At 36.3% G+C, this 17,019-nt stretch overlaps 2 protein-coding genes across 2 annotated transcripts in view; one reads left to right on the plus strand and one right to left on the minus strand.

Annotated features, from left to right (window-relative positions):
* The window catches only part of LOC141430975 (coronin-1C-A-like), a 54,516-nt gene extending 47,690 nt beyond the window's left edge, over positions 1 to 6,826 (plus strand). Inside the window, exon 13 of the mRNA XM_074091885.1 lies at positions 118 to 6,826. Coding sequence (XP_073947986.1) covers positions 118 to 297 — 180 coding nt within the window. The 3' untranslated portion in view covers positions 298 to 6,826. The remainder of the gene's footprint in view (positions 1 to 117) is intronic.
* A 1,375-nt stretch (positions 6,827 to 8,201) lies between these two features.
* Positions 8,202 to 16,889, minus strand: LOC141430966 (probable ATP-dependent RNA helicase DDX55 homolog). The gene is made up of 8 exons (XM_074091874.1): positions 16,513 to 16,889; positions 15,503 to 15,697; positions 14,471 to 14,605; positions 13,636 to 13,979; positions 12,471 to 12,711; positions 11,044 to 11,182; positions 9,485 to 9,693; positions 8,202 to 8,766 (listed from the first exon to the last, which is right to left on the minus strand). Exons 1-8 carry the CDS (start codon positions 16,807 to 16,809, stop codon positions 8,539 to 8,541), a joined length of 1,788 nt encoding a protein of 595 aa, XP_073947975.1. The 5' UTR covers positions 16,810 to 16,889; the 3' UTR covers positions 8,202 to 8,538.
* Positions 16,890 to 17,019: the final 130 nt, after the last annotated feature.

The following is a 17,019-nucleotide window of genomic DNA, read 5'->3' on the forward strand; positions in this document are numbered from 1 at the left end:
CTCGGCAAAATAAACTCTGCTAAAGTTACCGTCGTATCGCTTGAATGCTCCTGTTTATTTTGTGAGCTTCTACCTGTTATTTTATACTTATATTTACCCTTAACTTCATTTCCACAGGAAAAACAACTCTCCGATCTCATGGACGAGATACGCAAACTGAAGTCGGTAATAGTGAAGCAAGAGAACCGCATCCGGGCGCTCGAGGCGACCGTGAAGGCGGCGCCTTCCCCCCAGCCGTCTCCCCAGCCCTCGCCCCAACCCAACCACGAGGACAACCTGGCACCGGACGAGGTCTGAGCCGACCAAGGTACCGGCGGTCCAAAAGTTTAAAATTTTTGACCCTAACTGTTAGTTGCAAAGAACACATTCGAAAATACGATGCGGCTGTTAGGCTACGTACGCGCTATGCGGTTAACCGCGCGGTTTTTCGTTCTTCTTCAAAGTATCGCTTAAGAAAGAGACGAAGCTAAAACCGCACGGTTAGTCGCATAGTGCGTACGTAGCCTTAGGTTTATTTATCGTTTGGCCTGATTATTCAAGCAAATGCTTTTTTGATTTGCTAAAAGCATTTTTAAGGAATTTATTAAACAAATGTAATGGAATATATCGCCGGCTGACAAGCAAATCCCACTAAAATTTCTGTCACTGCTCTTTAAAAAAGTCATATCTAGTTTTTCATACTGAGATACGAGCTTTGTTGTAAGTAGGTATTTGGTACTTAGTGATTTTTGCTTGTCACCCGATGATATAATGAACTTTAAAACCCTGGTTAAATGGTACGAATAATAAAATCATAACGCGCTGCTCTGCTGTAATAAAACGCTAAAATTCATTAATGTTTTGATCATAAAAATAATAAGAAATAATTAGTCCAAACGATACCAAAATCCTCACGACATTTGTTAAAATACAGTTTACGTTACGAGCGATTTAATATACGGCGGTCAGATTAGATCGAATTTAGGATGGTGCGACATTTTTGAAAAAGTAGTAGTCGTAAGTCTTATCGCCGGCGTAAAATATCGTATTTTCCATGTGTTTGATCTTTGTAATAAATCAATATGAGTATGTTACCGGATGTCGCTAGCTTGGAAGCTCATAACTATTGTCGCCGTAGACGGCTGAACAGGCCAAAATCAGTGCGACACTGAAGTCAACATTAAATGAGGGCGCCACTTTGTAACTGATGTATTTTTGACATGACGCTTGAGTATGGCATACATTTTGTATTTAAAAAAAAAAAAAAAACATTTTTTGTCGTACTGCAAAATATTAGTGACAGCTGTCAATCTCGAAAAGTAAAGTTTTTGGGAACAGTAACATACTCTAATTAAAAATAAATATCTGGCATTGCCTTTATAAACTGATGTGAATTTGTAAAATATAAACGTTGTAAAAAGGCAATGCCAAATTGGAGGGAGAGTACATACGAGTACATCAGGTTAGAAAAATGGTCTAAGTAAATTGGGCGAGCACACGAAAGTTCTAACTGTGGCCATTTTAATGCAACCTTGTTGTAATGATCGTACTAAAATGGTCTCAATCGGAACTGTACTTCAATCGTCCAAACTAAGTAGACCCTTGCTTTTTAGAAAAGTCGTGGACATTGTTGGTGATTATAATCAGAAAGAGACGCTACTTTGTTAACACAACTACGTTAACGTTTAAAAGTGGTGTGTTTTGTCGTACTCTCCCTGAGCAATAAATAGTTTATTTATTACCTATTGTAAATATTAAGTGAAACGAGTGATACGCAGTATGTGCCTTATTTACACAACATAATAGCCATTTTGATGACGTCACAAAATTTTAAAAAGAAACAATTGGTGATGACTTTCGTGCATTTAGTGTTCCCCGTAGATTTTATAAAACGCCTTCTTGGAGATGAGGCGCTGTTTCTATTTCTACCTTTTCTGTATCACTTGGACAGTGGAAATTTTAATTTTGTCTTGTTTTAACTGTGATGTCATTGCAAAAAGAATTAATTATTACCATTATGCTTTAATGTTAATGCTGAGGTGCGCTTTGAACTAAGTGATATTAAATAAAGTGTACTTTACTAACACGAACTTTAATGTGTGCCAAAAATGTTAATGTTGTCTTTGCGGATGCGCTACATTTTGTTTACAAAAATATTCTCCTTTTTATTTCTGCATTTTGATACTAGGATACTTTTACATAAAACTTTAAAAATAAAAACCAAAAAGCTAAAGTTCCGAGTTTGATAGTAAATTGGAGACGTTCGCAATGTTTTGAACAAAATTTTATTGTTTAGCTATAATTTGTCAATAGTCCTAAACGAATGTTATTGTTAAAATAAGATAAGGTGAATTTTGTATGATAAAGTTCATTTTGCAATGTCATCGCGATCCATCTAGTATGTTAGTATAGGGAAACCAAGATACAAAGGACCTGGCAGAAGCGATTGCACTGGGTTTCCGGTAGTGACCATTTTAGCGACCCATTTCTAAAAGGCCACACCAAACAATATGGTCACTATTAGAACTTAGTTGCTGTCGTCCATGTTGTTGTGTTTGTGTATGCCCATCTTTTTCAAATAAGCGTAGTTAGAAAGAGATGGCTCACATGCTAGGTGCCCCAGAGATTATGATGCAAAGTATTTTGAAGTAGTTTTTTTTTTATTTATTTGACTTATATGCAACTGCGTTGATTATGATAGCCCTGCTAGTGGGATATGATCGGTTTTTACATTTCAAAATTCAAATTAATGGCTAGCAAGCATAAATTCAATTTTAAAATTAACTTTTGTACACAAACAAGCAGATTACTGCTTAAAAACGGCCTGAGAAAAACTATTTTTCTTTTCACTTGCATATACTGCCGGTTGCTTATGTCCCTTAGGGATATTTAACACTTTCCCGGGAAAAAAGGCTTGTATTAAAAAGAGATAATATAGTTTGCCATTAGTGAGATAGGGGTCCATCACGGGTCAGTTTTATGTAAAAAAAAAAATACCTTTCGAACGCTGAATGTTAAAAAACCTGCGTTCCAGCCTCCTGTGTCTCAAATAATAGCAATAACGCGGATTAAGATAAAAATAGAAAAATATAGCCTTAAATTTTGGACTAATCAGGGCCAAAGCATAAAGTGGTTAAGCGATTACTCCTACACTACATACAAACAAACAGAAACATAGTTACCTCTTTATTATACTATATACTACAATATCAATATCATAAATACAGCCTACAAGTTTTGTATAGTAATAAAACAAATTGTTTTCTTCGTTGTCATATCCCACTATGTATTAGATATCGATAAGTTAGTGTTAAGAGTCCAATAACTTGGTGCTTGTATTCTAAACCTAAATGCTAAAGCGTTACGCTTCTAATTCGCTGGCTCAATGCATTATTAATTATAATTATCCTATTCATAATACTCCTTAAAATAGTTTAAAATTTGTTTCACTGTTAAAAGAGGCTGTTGCCGAGATACTCATAATTTCGGTTTTTTTTTTATAGAACGAATTTATAAATTTTATAGCAGCTTTTAATATCGGATTTGTGTCCACTAATATGTCTTCTCTTAAAGTTTTTGTGTCAGAATCAGAATCTTTATTTGCATTAAACGCAAAAAGACTACAATAAAAAATAAAAACATCTATGAAGCAAACAAACAAATGTACGAATCCAAGTTAAGTAGAAGCTTGTAAAAAAAATAACTTCTTTATATGTACTTGTTTTATATTAATTGTAATTTTTTTGATAATAATAATTGAAAAGATAAATGATTATTTTTAACAAAATAAACACATATTTGTCGGTATTTGCATCGAAGCATATTACATTCACGTTTTCACAAATTGTTACCGAATTTTGAGCTTTATTTATTGAGCAGAAAACATATATTACGATACCAATTTGCATGGATTTAAGACACATTTGTTAGTTAAATATTATATCATTCATTGTCATTCTTATACACTTTTATGGAGTATTATAAATAATTCTTAAGCTATAATAATGTACTATTCTTCTAATTAATCCTAAGTTTGCCGATTATCAATTTATATCCAGCACCCTGTATTAAATAAAATGAGGCGAAATCAGCCATTTTATTATGATGACAGAACAACTTATAACTGTGATTCTGTCGACGGTTGTACTGTGAACAATCCCCTATCTTGTTAACATAAGGTTTATTATGCTATAACAATGATACAGTTTTACACACTACACTTGTCATACTTTTCGCTCTTGTACTGGCTTAATAGACATAAAAATACTACAACTAAAGTGTACTTAAAACACACCGGGTAAAGGACTTTATTAGATTTTCTATTTTGCCATATTTTTTTAAGTGTGCTAACATGGTATAAATATTTTTATAAACGGTCCTATAAATAAATTAAACAGATAAAAATAGACACGGCCAAATTGATATGATAACTAATGTTGTATATTGTAGTAATAATCAGTAATCATTTAAAAACGTCTTTTTGTTTCCAATGTGCATTATTTTCCATTGTGTAACACTGCAAAATATCTCAAATTATAATGAGTTATCTTTACGAAACTTAAGCATACATATGTACGATTAAGTCTCAACTCTCAATGGGACTAAAGTATCAATGCAACAGTTGCTAAACATTAAACACCGGTTGCTAGCTACGACAAAAAAGGGCAACAATTCTTGGGACACTTTCTGTCTTACTCTCTTTCGCCGAGCATCTGGAGTGTACTTAGTTAAAGTGTAACTTCATTAAAAAACATTTTTTTTTTATTAATCCAGTACAGGAAGATCACGGATTTCAACCTAATAGTTCTTTTTGACAGCTAGTCATGTCAACTAAGTAACTGACATTTGACAGTTCATGTCACTACAGTAAGTATTATAGTTAAATAGTATTACGACGATTTTCTTTTTTTTTATAATATTGTAAGATGGCGTATTTTAGATGATAATGAATCATGACAAGGCAATGTATGTGTTTTTTTTATGTGTATGATGCTTGTTTTTAATTTTGATGATTTGTGTAAATTATTTCACCCTTGAATGGAGCTTTGTATTTATTGTTTTATTTTTCAGTTTTTAACTATACTTTTAACTGCTGTGATGCAATTTTTAGTTTGACTCTGGTTGTATGTTTACAAAAATCTTATATGTAAAATTTTGGAATATGCTTTAATATGATGCATAAGAGAACTTGAGGGAAAAGTAAGAGACAAACGTTACTAACAGGAACATTTTTTTGTACAACATTAAACCATATTTTTACAAAAGTTGCATCACATTTTGGTAATAATATGTACATTAGCCGCTGTTGACATTTAATGTATAGGATGTATGGTCAACGTTACACGCAGGAACGTTACACATACGACAGGACCATATGAAGTGTAAACCTCTATAAGCGTTTTAATTTAGGTACTTCGTTTCTTTTTATTGGCGCTTCAAGTTAATTAAAATGTATTGGTCGCCTCTGAAGCAAAATAAATGGAATATAATGGCTTTAGAGGGGTCCTGTTATGTTGGCCATTATTTTGGTGTTTTTTTACCACCGCTTTAAGCTTTCGTACTATACTTATATATTTGTTTTACTTAGGTCGTTACGTATTGGAATTATTAAATATAAATTACATGTGATGCATTGAGGCTGACGAATCACAGTATAAATTAAATGAGATTAAAAAATATCGCTATATTTTATTATTCCAATGTGCATCGACACAATAATATTAAAAAAAAAACACTGTGCAATGAAATCTGTGTAAACAGAAGCTGCTCATCTTATATATTTTTTGTAAATATCTACTCCTTTTTTAATTAGAAAATGTGATGTTTTAAAACGGAAAATAGTAAAATATTAGATACGCACAATAAGTTAAGTGTTACTAGCTTCCCCGGGTGGGTATAATGCCTTGAAAAGTATCATATATCGTCACTACTTTGAAAAAAATCTCGTATCTAAAATCAATATGTCAACAAAATTGAACCTTGACATAATGTTCATAAAGTTCACTCAGAAAAATTATCTATTTTGAGGTACGAGTTTTTTTTAAAGTAGTGACGATATGTTGTTTTATCGATTGTCGACAAAAATAAGCCTTTGCCACGTTAGTCTTATCCATGGAAATCGATAAATATCCTCTCAGCCATTATCATTCGACTATTTTTATTACTTGCGGCGCTTTATCGACTTTGGTGGATATTTCTATCGACATTAACCTTCACATGTCGTGTCGACTTATATCCTGGTATAATCGACATTGTATTCTAACACTTGGTTTATTATTATCTATCATCGATAAAATATTTAAGTATTAGAAAAGCAACTGGTCGGTGCTGATTCGACCGCCATTTTCGAATTTTTGGATGCAACTTTGAAAAACGTTACACAGAGGACTTGAATAAATTATCTGTTTTTTTTGCTGTAATAATAATGTTTAAGCCTCGATGTTTTATGTCAGTGTTAAAGTTAAAAAAATATTGATTATATCAATGGCTTCTATTTTTGATCGCATATTTGAATAACCTCACGGATGCGCTTGCGACCACTTTTATTTTATTATCGTAACAACAAAATCGGAATTGTTCTATTTTTACGCACAATCGTGAGGTACTTTTACTATGCGTATTTAAGTATTATAAATAATCATAATGAATCGACTGAAAATTGTTTTTTTTTAATGGCGGTCGAAATAAAGGTCTCATTACACTGGTGCTAGTAAGTAAGGCGTGCCAAGTCGTGTCAAATCGGTGTTGGAGGACAATATGTAATTAAGTGCCTTGTTGTTATAAATACTCAAATCATGATGCAATTATAAAAGTTGAGCAGAAATAAATGTCTATTTTACTATTTTCATTGCTAGTATTATTTCTTTCCTGACTCCCTTTAGTTCGTCATAGCACGTACGCGCGCCGTCTCTTTTCAGAGTATCGCTTGATAAAGAGACGGTAGATTGAACAACAAGAGCATAAAACGAGCCACTTTACCCGAGACGTTCAAGTGGATGAACACGTCGAGGGGAAAATAGGTTTAATGCTAGAGATTTACACTCTGCTTGTCACTTCGATCGCGAGATGAAATATCAACAGTGGAAACAATTGATCACTTATTAGTTACCTTTTATTTTTTATGCATTGCTATATAATTATAAAATTTTTAGTTTTATTTATTTATGTTGATTTATTTTTAGTTTTATATAATTAAAAAAATATTTTGAAAAATATAAAACTTTTTTCTTTGTAGCTGTTGACATTTGATTGCCTTGATTTTAGACGAAGATTTTACTTTATGCACTAGCTAGAAGCCTAGAAGCTATAATAGAGGATATATAAAAAGTAATTTATTGAATCAGGCATTATTTTGCGGAGGTCCATATCAATGAACTAAATATTTCCTTGCTTACGATAGCTAAGCTTATGCAAAATATGCGTATTCATGCAGTTCCTCCACCTCCACACTGTAAGACTACACTGACGGAATCTTTGCGATGCTTGGTAGCATGGTGTACGGTTGTGTCACTCTGAAGATGCCACCACGCATAGCATAAGCTTAGCTATCGTAATGAGCAAGGAGTTCATATAAAAAGACATTGATGTCGCCTAAATCCAGCATAATAATGCGAAGTTTACGAGTTTGAGAAGTGAAAAATAGTTTATTTTGAGCCCGTAGACTACTAGTTTTTATCGATATGATTCCAAGAATATACAAGTACAAATGGCAATGGATAAACTACATCACTTGAAGAATAGATAACCATGTGGTAAGGAACGGTTTCAAGAGGCGACCAAGAAGCGGAAGGCTCAGCGTTGGCAGGCCTCCCACTAGGTGGACAGACGAGTTACGGGCAACCCTTTGTTCCAGTCGATGAGGAGTGAGGGTTTACACAGGGACGAAATATCGCTAGATGGCGTTAGTATCGTGAGGTCCGTTTGACGTTTGCTTGCGATTGGCTCATTTAGTTATTAATTTAACCAATCACGAGCAAACGTCAAACGGACAATACAATACAATACAAAGACTCTTTATTGTACACCAGACATAGTAAGCGATACAGAAAACAGATACATAGAGAAAAAATTACAAGGTGAGCAATAGGCGGCCTTATTGCTTAAGAGCGATCTCTTCCAGGCAACCTTTTTTACAGAAAGAAGGAAGGACTAGTTTACAACAGGTGGTGCATCAAAACTAGATCAGAAAATTTAAACGTAACAGAAATACATCTACGAATAAATATAGGCAGTGAGATAAACAGCAACAAATAAATAAATAAATTATCATAAAGCTAATAATTACAAGACGACAGATAGTGCTCCTTAAGCATATATTTAAATAGTGACAAAGATTTTGCACGTCGCAAGTCAATCGGTAAGGAGTTCCACAACCGAATAGCCTGGACAGTACGAGTATAAGAATATACATAGAATTTGGAGTTAGATAGAGGCACGGTAAGGACCTCACGATCCTAACGCCATCTAGCGATATTTCACCTCTGTGAAAACCTTCATTACCGCAACTGCGACAAAGCCCAAGCCAGTTTCAAAATAAAATGAAACTTTTCAGTTGCACTTTTATTTATCACCATCAAATTGCTCATCGAACTGTTCCTTGGTGATTTTCCGTTTCTTCAACTTCTTCATGAGCGCGACGTCCGCGGCCAACTCGTCCAGCTCCTCCTGAGTGACCGCTCGCCTCTTCTTACCTCTCTTGCCTTCTTGCTTCACCTCTTTCCTCTTTTTCTTGCGCTGTTTCTTTTCTACTTTGTTCTGTTTCGCTTGCTCCCAAGGTTGACTTTGGGCCTGAAATAAGCAAACTATTAATATCGAATGATGCTGTTGTTGACGAGACGTATTGAAGAGACGTCTACTGTAGATTTTTTTTTACTATTTTTATAGTATATTGTTTTAATTAATATTACTTGTCTTTTCTAATTTATGGGTGTATTATGCCTGCAATAAAACGAATTATTATTATTCATTATGTCTCTCTCTATCTCTATTTCTTGCCTCTTTTAGAGCGGCTTTCAAAAATCCGTATTTTTTTCTAAATTTAGGATTAGTACTTTTGGAAATAAGGTAGAGTAGTTTTCTTAAGCAACTTAATTGGTGTCCCAGTGCTGAGCGAAGGCATTCCTTTTTTTCACCGCTCTATAGGTACCTACTTATTTTCTAAAATAACTTAAATACCAAATTTGAACTTTAAAATCAATTCAATAGATTTCGATCAATTATATTATGGATTATGGAGTCTTTATTTAATTTAAAAAAGGATGATTCTATTTTCGTTTACTATATATTTGTTCATCGATTACTTCTTTAACCTCTTCACCGCCACAAAACAAACGAAGTGACGTGCTCTGTACGCGACAAATGAACTTGATTTTTAATTCCATTGCAGAAGGATTAATTTCTAGTTGAATGTTGGTCATGTATAGATGACCGTGGCGTGTGTGGCATTGCATTGGCTGTCACAACTGGATGACTCTGGCGGTGAAGAGGTTAAGCTAAAAAAACTCACCATTTTCTTTCTCTTCTTGGTCGGCCAGACACCACTCTTTCTGTACTCTTCTAACTTCTGCAGTCTGCTTGTCTCTTTCTGCTTATCCTTGTACGGTATACTGTTGAAGTCGATCTCCTCTCTCGGTCCTACAAACTGGTCTTTGTGTTCCTGCTTTATTTCCGGCATTAGAGGCAGCTTTAAGAGCCCGTAGCTGGTTGCTATGTGACCTAAAAAAATAGTATTTAGTATACAGTCCAGGTCAAAGATATCTTCACGGTTTACCTTGTCGCTGTCACTTCATGTTTGAACTTTTGTATAAAATTATCAGATGGCATAAAGTGACAAGGTACTAATGTGTCAAAATATCCTTGACCTTGACTGTACAGATTGTGCCAAACCCACTGTAACGTAATTGTGACCCGATAATATTTTATCTATGAACTAAAAGAATTTCCTTGCTCACCCGCATCAGTATGGGGTCTATTATTAATGAGCAGGTAAATTTAGTTTCATCTCCCTGCTACGGCTTGGATCTAATTTCAGCAATGGTAGTTAATAAAACATGCCTTGACAGTAAATAAATAAAAATCAAGGTAGTTTTGTAGGACGGTTAAAATTTATTGATAATTTGTGGGTAGTTTTCTTTGTTTAGTTTGATAAAATATATGCGAGTACTTGGGGAGTTACAGTGACAAATTAAAACGGTGGTTGTGGTTTGTTAGTCTAACAACTGGTAGCATGGTGTAGTGTACGGTTGTGTTACTCTGAAGATAAGCTCTGGTTGAGTTCGAAACGCGTCAGTGTGGTGTGGTGGTGGTGACAAATGGGTTTGTGTGATTTGTGTGTGTTACAGTGTGGAGGTGGAGGAACTGCATGAACACGCATATTTTGCATAAGTTTAGCTATCCTAAGGTCGCGGGTGAGCAAGGAAATTCTTTTAGTTCATTGATATGGACCTCCGCAAAGTAACGCCTGATTCAATATATATTTCAATAAATCTCTATGTATATACTTGTGTTTTCTGTACTGCTTACTGTGTTGGTGTGCAATAGTGATGTAACGAATGTCATTTTATGAACATTCGCGAATGCGAATGCGAATATCTGCTACCGACATTCGCGAATGCGAATGTTCAGTTTTTCGCTCTGGCGCAATTGTCTATGGCAGTCTCGTTCGAGCGAAGTGGGTACCGTTTGTATTTTGTTACGAGAATTACCCAGTTTATACGAATGCATCGCAAAGTTAATAAATAAATAATACCAAATGATTCAGTGAAGACTGATAATGTGATTACGAGGTTAATTTATTTTTTGTTGTATAAAAAAACAAAAGAAATTAATGTATTTTGATCTTATTAACCTACTACTACTATTATCTAATAATTGTATTTTTTTCTGATATTCATATTCGCAAAACATTCGCAGAATAATGCGAATATTCGAGAATGCGAATGCGAATATTCGTTACATCACTAGTGTGCGATAAAGAGTTATTGTATTGTATTGTATATTTTATCTGTAAAATGCGTCGCTGTCTTATCCCTCGGTCTCGCTTGTGGGATCATATGTGCAGTTTACCTAGAGGCAGATCCTTGAACTGCAGCAGCAAGTTACACTCGTGCTTGGTGTAAGCGCGCATGTGCGACACGAACGCGCGCTGTCCCTTGTCCAGCACCGAGCGGTCGCTCCTCTGACGCTCGTGCAGTATCGCCATCACCTGGATACAATTTTTTTTTATTCGACTGGATGGCAAACGAGCTAATGGGTCTCCTGATGGTAAGAGATCACCACCGCCCAAAATATCTGCAACACCAGGGGTATTGCAGACGCGTTGCCAACCTAGAGTCCTAAGATGGGATACCTCACGTGCCAGTAATTTCACCGGCTGTCTTACTCTCCACGCCGAAACACAACAGTGCAAGCACTGCTACTTCACGGCAGGATTAGCGAGCAAGATGGTGGTAGCAATCCGGGCGGACCTTGCACAAGGAATAAAAGAAATAAAATATTCACAATAAGAGTAGCTTAGGAAGCGAACTAAAACCGAACTACTACTAAATAGGTGTGCATCAATGAGTGTGGCTAGTAAAAAGTTCAATATCTCAAAAAAGGCTGAACCCATTTTGATAAAATATGTCTGAGAATCATCGTTAGGAAACCTGCTTTCAAATAAAAAACGCATTCAAATTGGTTCACCCGTTTAAGAGCTGGTGCCACAGACAGACACACAGCGGTCAAACTTATAACACCCCTCGTTTTGCGCGTAAAAACAATGTACTAATTTCACTTTGCATTTAAACGAAATACATAATTTTACAGTGCATACGTGATAGTAAACGATATTGTAACGGATAACTCACGTCTTAAACCGAGTTTAGCTCGACATGTTTCAGGCTATTTCGTAGCCCTTCTGCTTTCGCTTTTTTTTGGTGGCGCGTAGTGTGCGTGTTGCGGCAGCCGCCGAGTCGCGTGCTCCTGAGAAGAAGGGCTACGAAATAGCCCGAAACATGTCGAGCTAAACTCCGTTTAAGACGTGAGTTATCCGTTACAATATCGTTTAATATGAGTGAGTCTCACGGTAGTTTCATGTTCAAAATTGCATACGTGATTATTGTGATTAAACAGCATAACAACAAAGTGCATATTTTCTCGAAGCACGATGTGTAACTGCATAATAAACAAGTAGTATAATGATCACATTGTATAACACTTGAAACGCATAATATACATTTCATATAACAACTAAAAACGTAAAAAAGTAAGCAACTAAGACAAAGTCGATGGAGCTCCGTGAAGCCGCTAAGGTTAATGGAATCTACAATGTCAATTCTGGGAATTACCATGAGACTAAGCTTTTGCGAAATCTTGAAATTTTAATTTAACTAATGCTTTACGCGTGCGATCTCGCTGGTAAAGGCTAAAGCGCTCTATTGTTATATGCGATGCGAACGCAGCGTTAATCGCATAAAATAACCCAGCGCTTCATAGTGAAACAAAAGCCCCACCTTATCCCTAAGCTTCTCCGTAATCTTGATCTCATCGGCGCTGTTCCTCCAGTCCTTGAGCTCGACCAGCTGGTTGGCCCTGATGAAGGGCACGTAGGCATCCTCTCGCGGCAGCAGCGCCAGCAGCGAGCAGCCGGCGGCGCCGCCCCGCGCCGCGCGGCCCACGCGGTGCACCAGCCCCGCGGGGGACGACGGGGGCTCCCACTGGAGGACCCACTCCACCTCGGGGATGTCCAGGCCTCTGGGGTGATATAGCTGGTTAGATCCAGGGCGGGAACCCTGGGGCGCAAAAAAACTTTGGGCCCTTTTGGAAATTAAAGAAAGTGAAAAGTACATTCAGTTTATCATTAAATAACATTATAAATCTGTTTAAAAAAAATACCTCGTTGAGTTTCTTGCCGGATTCTTCTCAACAGAGATTTTTCCAAATCTGTGGTGGATTTTGTTTGACTATCATAAGTGCTTGTTAAAGCTCGAATTGAAGAAAGATATTTTGATTTTGACTTTGCTATTAATGTGTTATTTTATTTACTACACACAAAATCAAACAAAAACATATTATTATAAGTATGATTAAGATACTGGCTAACGAAATTTCTTCTCAGCAAAATAATCTATTATAACTTTTTGTCGGATTAAAACAGAAAAAAATTGTAATATGCATTTCGGGGGCCTGACGTGCCCTCCCTCGTCCCTTCTCTGCCTCATCAGGCCAAGATTGACCTATTTAGTCGTGATCGTAAAAGGAAATCAAACAACTCACCGCAGACCGCGCAGAGTGGCGGTTATTGGGACAAGACCGTAGCTTTCAAGAGCGTTTATACCTGCTGAGCTGGCAACGTTGCATTTTTGTTAGTTTTTCTCGATTATTCCATAAAAATTTAATGAAAATTAAAAATTTGGTCTGATAGAACTCCAATAATTATTCGTGATAGACTTTTATATTCTTTAAAAACGACCAAATGTTTACTAACGGTTTTTAAAGAAAATAAAAGTTTATCACGCATAATTGGAGTAGACACATTTACTTATATATTAAGAAGAGTTTTATCAGACCACATTTTTCATTTTCATTCAATTTTTATGGAATAATCGAGAAATGCAACGTTGCCAGCTCAGCAGGTATAAACGCTCTTAAATTTAAGATAAAGTATGGAGAACTCACCTAGCCAACAAATCCGTGCACAACAAAATGGTTCCATCGCTCTCCCTGAACTTTTCCAAGATCTTACTCCGCTTCTGTTTCATCTTGCCATGTATAGCGAACACCTTTATATCCGGCAGGAACGCTGGCAACACGTCCGCCCAATAATCCACGCACGCACAAGTCGGCAGAAAGAATAATCCTTTCACAATTTTCCTGTTTCTTATAAAGTTTAGTAGGAACAGAAACTTGTCCTGAGGTTCAACGATAACGTAATAGTTTTCTAGAAGCAACGGTGTCGAAATTGTTGATTTTTCTTTGACGCACACCACTACGGGGTTTCTGAGGCCGGCTCTCACGAGGTCCTGGAAGGAGAATACAATTATAAATTGAGAGAGAGAGAGAGGACATTTACATATTTACACACACACAAAAATTGAGTGTAAAACTCGAGCACTAAATTAAGATTGGTTTTTTGGAATCTTTTTATATTTTTATTTCAATTCAAAATTTTTACTTTTACGGTCATGCCGTAAAACCTTAATTCGTGTCTGTACCGTTGTCCAGCAGTGGTGTAGCGGTATAGCACGTGGCACGAAATGCCGAGGACCTGGGTTCGATTCCCAGTGCTGGTCTTATTTTTCTGGTTTTTCTATGCATCTATATTTCAGTTTGTATTTTCAATCGAGCACTAAACCCATTTTCTCCTCGACGTAGATCTATAGACGTCTACCCTCGCAGTACCAGCTCGGGTGGCTATAATGAACGTCTCTGGTAATTTTTTTATCGGCTAAAGCCAATTCCGCGTCTACAGGTTTAGGGTGACCTTTAGTCTTTAGACAGTGTATTTAGTGACCTGCAGCTGTTTGGTCTGCGTGGCGGAGAACAGTCCGGTGCGGCGCTGGCGCGGCAGGCACTGCAGGATGCTGGTCAGCGCAGAGCTGAAGCCCAGCTCCAGGAGACGGTCTGCTTCGTCCAGCACCAGGAATTCCTGGGACAAATTTTAATGAACTATAAATTAATGGGCATTTCTATCTACCATTGTACCCTGCGTTTATTCTCTGAAAATTTGAAAGAAAGAAATAGTACATTGTGTCTTAAGGGCGGTTAATAAGGAATTACGAACGAGAGTCTATTAGAAGCCCGAAGAATTCTAGTACCGCCCGTGCGACATACAATGTTTTTCATCACATTTGCGAGTAAAAGTGTATATTTCTAAAATAAAAACTAATATTTTTTCAAAAGTTGCCGATACCGCTGACTACGCTCTTGGCAGCGCGTAAGGTGGGATACCTCAAGTGCCAGTAATTTCACCGGCTATCTCACTCTCCACGCCGAAACACAACAGTGCAAGCACTGCTGCTTCTCGGCAGGATTAGTGAGCAAGATGGTGGTAGCAAATTTTCATTAAAATAGAGCGTCCCCCCCCTCTAAAATCTAAACTTTTGGGTGGAATAATTTGATAAAATTCAGAATTTGTAGTAAATATATCAAATTTACAAGGAAAATTATAGCAGCTAAGATTGCTTGAAAATTATTAGTAGTTTAAGAGTAAATAGCAGCCTAAGGTATAAAATATATCTACCTAAACTTGGAAGATTCATACACAATACGAAATCTTTAGAAAAATATTATTTGATTTTTTCGTAATGGCTACGGAACCCTATCCTGGGCGTGTCCGACACGCTCTTAACCGGATTTTTAGTTTATTGATATTCTCTATACCCCTGCAAAATACTCGTAATGCCTGATTCAATAACTTATTTAGAAAATTTACATCCTGACTTTTGTATTTAATTTTGATACTAAGCCCCAGTTTACTTATGACATTTTCTGTTTATCTCAGTACTTTGAAAACAATCTTTAACAAAGTGTGCTCGTAACTTACTAGCTCCTTAAGCCTCCCAGCCAAGTTGAGCTGTTTCCTCTCAGCCAACAGGTCCTCGAACCTCCCCGGAGTGCACACCACGATGTGGGCGCCTTTCTGCACACTCTCCACATCTATGTCCACTGACCGACCTCCCACCAGGAGGGACTGGGTGATGTGAGACAACTCCGACTCTTGAAGAAACAGTTCTATCACCTGAAAAATGGTTTTGAAAAAAACATTGAATGGAATATACCTAGACGCATGAAGTTTCGAAGTACAGTCACCACCACCAGACACAACTAATAAATATCTGACACAACATAGCATGCATAAATAAATATCTGTTATGACTCTATTTTTAGAGTTAGTAGAGAGAATGTGAAGGTATTTTTGGATGCTCCTCTGTGGCAGATATTTAACCTCCTAATGCTCCTATTTAATTATAAAATGGGCATTGTTCTTTGTTACGACTGTAATAATTGGCTCAACATGATGGAACCAGCCTAGAATTGTTCATTTATCTTCTTCTCTTTCTAATTATAAGATACTGGCTGTTGCCTACAACTTTGTTTGCATTTTGCGGGAGCTTTGCACTTTTCCATGATAAGTTGACCTATGTTAATGTGAATTATACTTGGTTTGGATAGGTATAGTATATAGGCTGGGATGATGATGATGATCATTGAAATACATACTAGACATGGTGTCTGTCTAGACACCATTTCACATTGTTTTGTTTACATTTAGTTAAATACCTATCCAAACCAAGTATAGTGTAGTTTTCTATCACTGAAAGGATTTTTAAAATTAGTTTAGTAGTTACCTACAGTTATCCCTTGCAAACAAACAAACACAATTTTTTTTTTTATATTACGTACCACGAAAAAAGGAGACACCAGCAATAAAATAGTACTTATGATTTTTAAGTAGTTTATTATTTTTAAAAACTTTATTAAAAATGTACAACATTAACATTATATGACAATTATCATAATAACATAATGAATCTATCAATACTGAAATTTTACCTTATGTATTTGGGATGCTAGTTCTCGTGTAGGAGATATAATAACCCCATAAACAAAGTCTTTTCTCAGCGGCGAGTCCTTCTGCTTCTTCAACAACATCTCCAGTAGAGGTACAACGAAAGCTAGCGTCTTCCCGGAGCCTGTGACAGCCTCGGCCACCACGTCTTTGCACGACAAGACCAACGGTATCACAGCCGCCTGAATCGGAGTCATTGACGAAAAACCCTGCTTGTTTATACAATTTAGCACCGGCGGCGACAATCCAGGTTTCACTTTAGACCAGTCTTTATTGACCATTTTGATTTATTTACATTTGTTCTGGGTAAAAACACAAATTCGCGTGCAAGCGGGTTCACATGTGCGTTTGATGTTTATGAAAGAAATTGACAGACCCAACAGCTGATTTTGACGTATGGATCGCTATGTTACAAGCTATAAAAAAGTTGATATTTATGTAAAATATTGTAAAATTAAATACATACACAATACATAATATTTAAGCCTGTT

Source organism: Choristoneura fumiferana, chromosome 9 (genome assembly GCF_025370935.1).
Source record: "Choristoneura fumiferana chromosome 9, NRCan_CFum_1, whole genome shotgun sequence".
NCBI lineage: Eukaryota > Metazoa > Arthropoda > Insecta > Lepidoptera > Tortricidae > Choristoneura > Choristoneura fumiferana.

What these genes read in the sequence shown, in the direction of transcription:
- LOC141430966 (XM_074091874.1), bottom strand. Translation starts at nt 16,809, where the DNA reads ATGGTCAATAAAGACTGGTCTAAAGTGAAACCTGGATTGTCGCCGCCG. An exon ending in TAGCATCCCAAATACATAAG is followed by an intron (nt 15,698 to 16,512) that starts GTAAAATTTCAG and finishes ACCATTTTTCAG; the next exon opens with GTGATAGAACTGTTTCTTCA. An exon ending in GTTCAAGGATCTGCCTCTAG is followed by an intron (nt 9,694 to 11,043) that starts GTAAACTGCACA and finishes CTATTTTTTTAG; the next exon opens with GTCACATAGCAACCAGCTAC.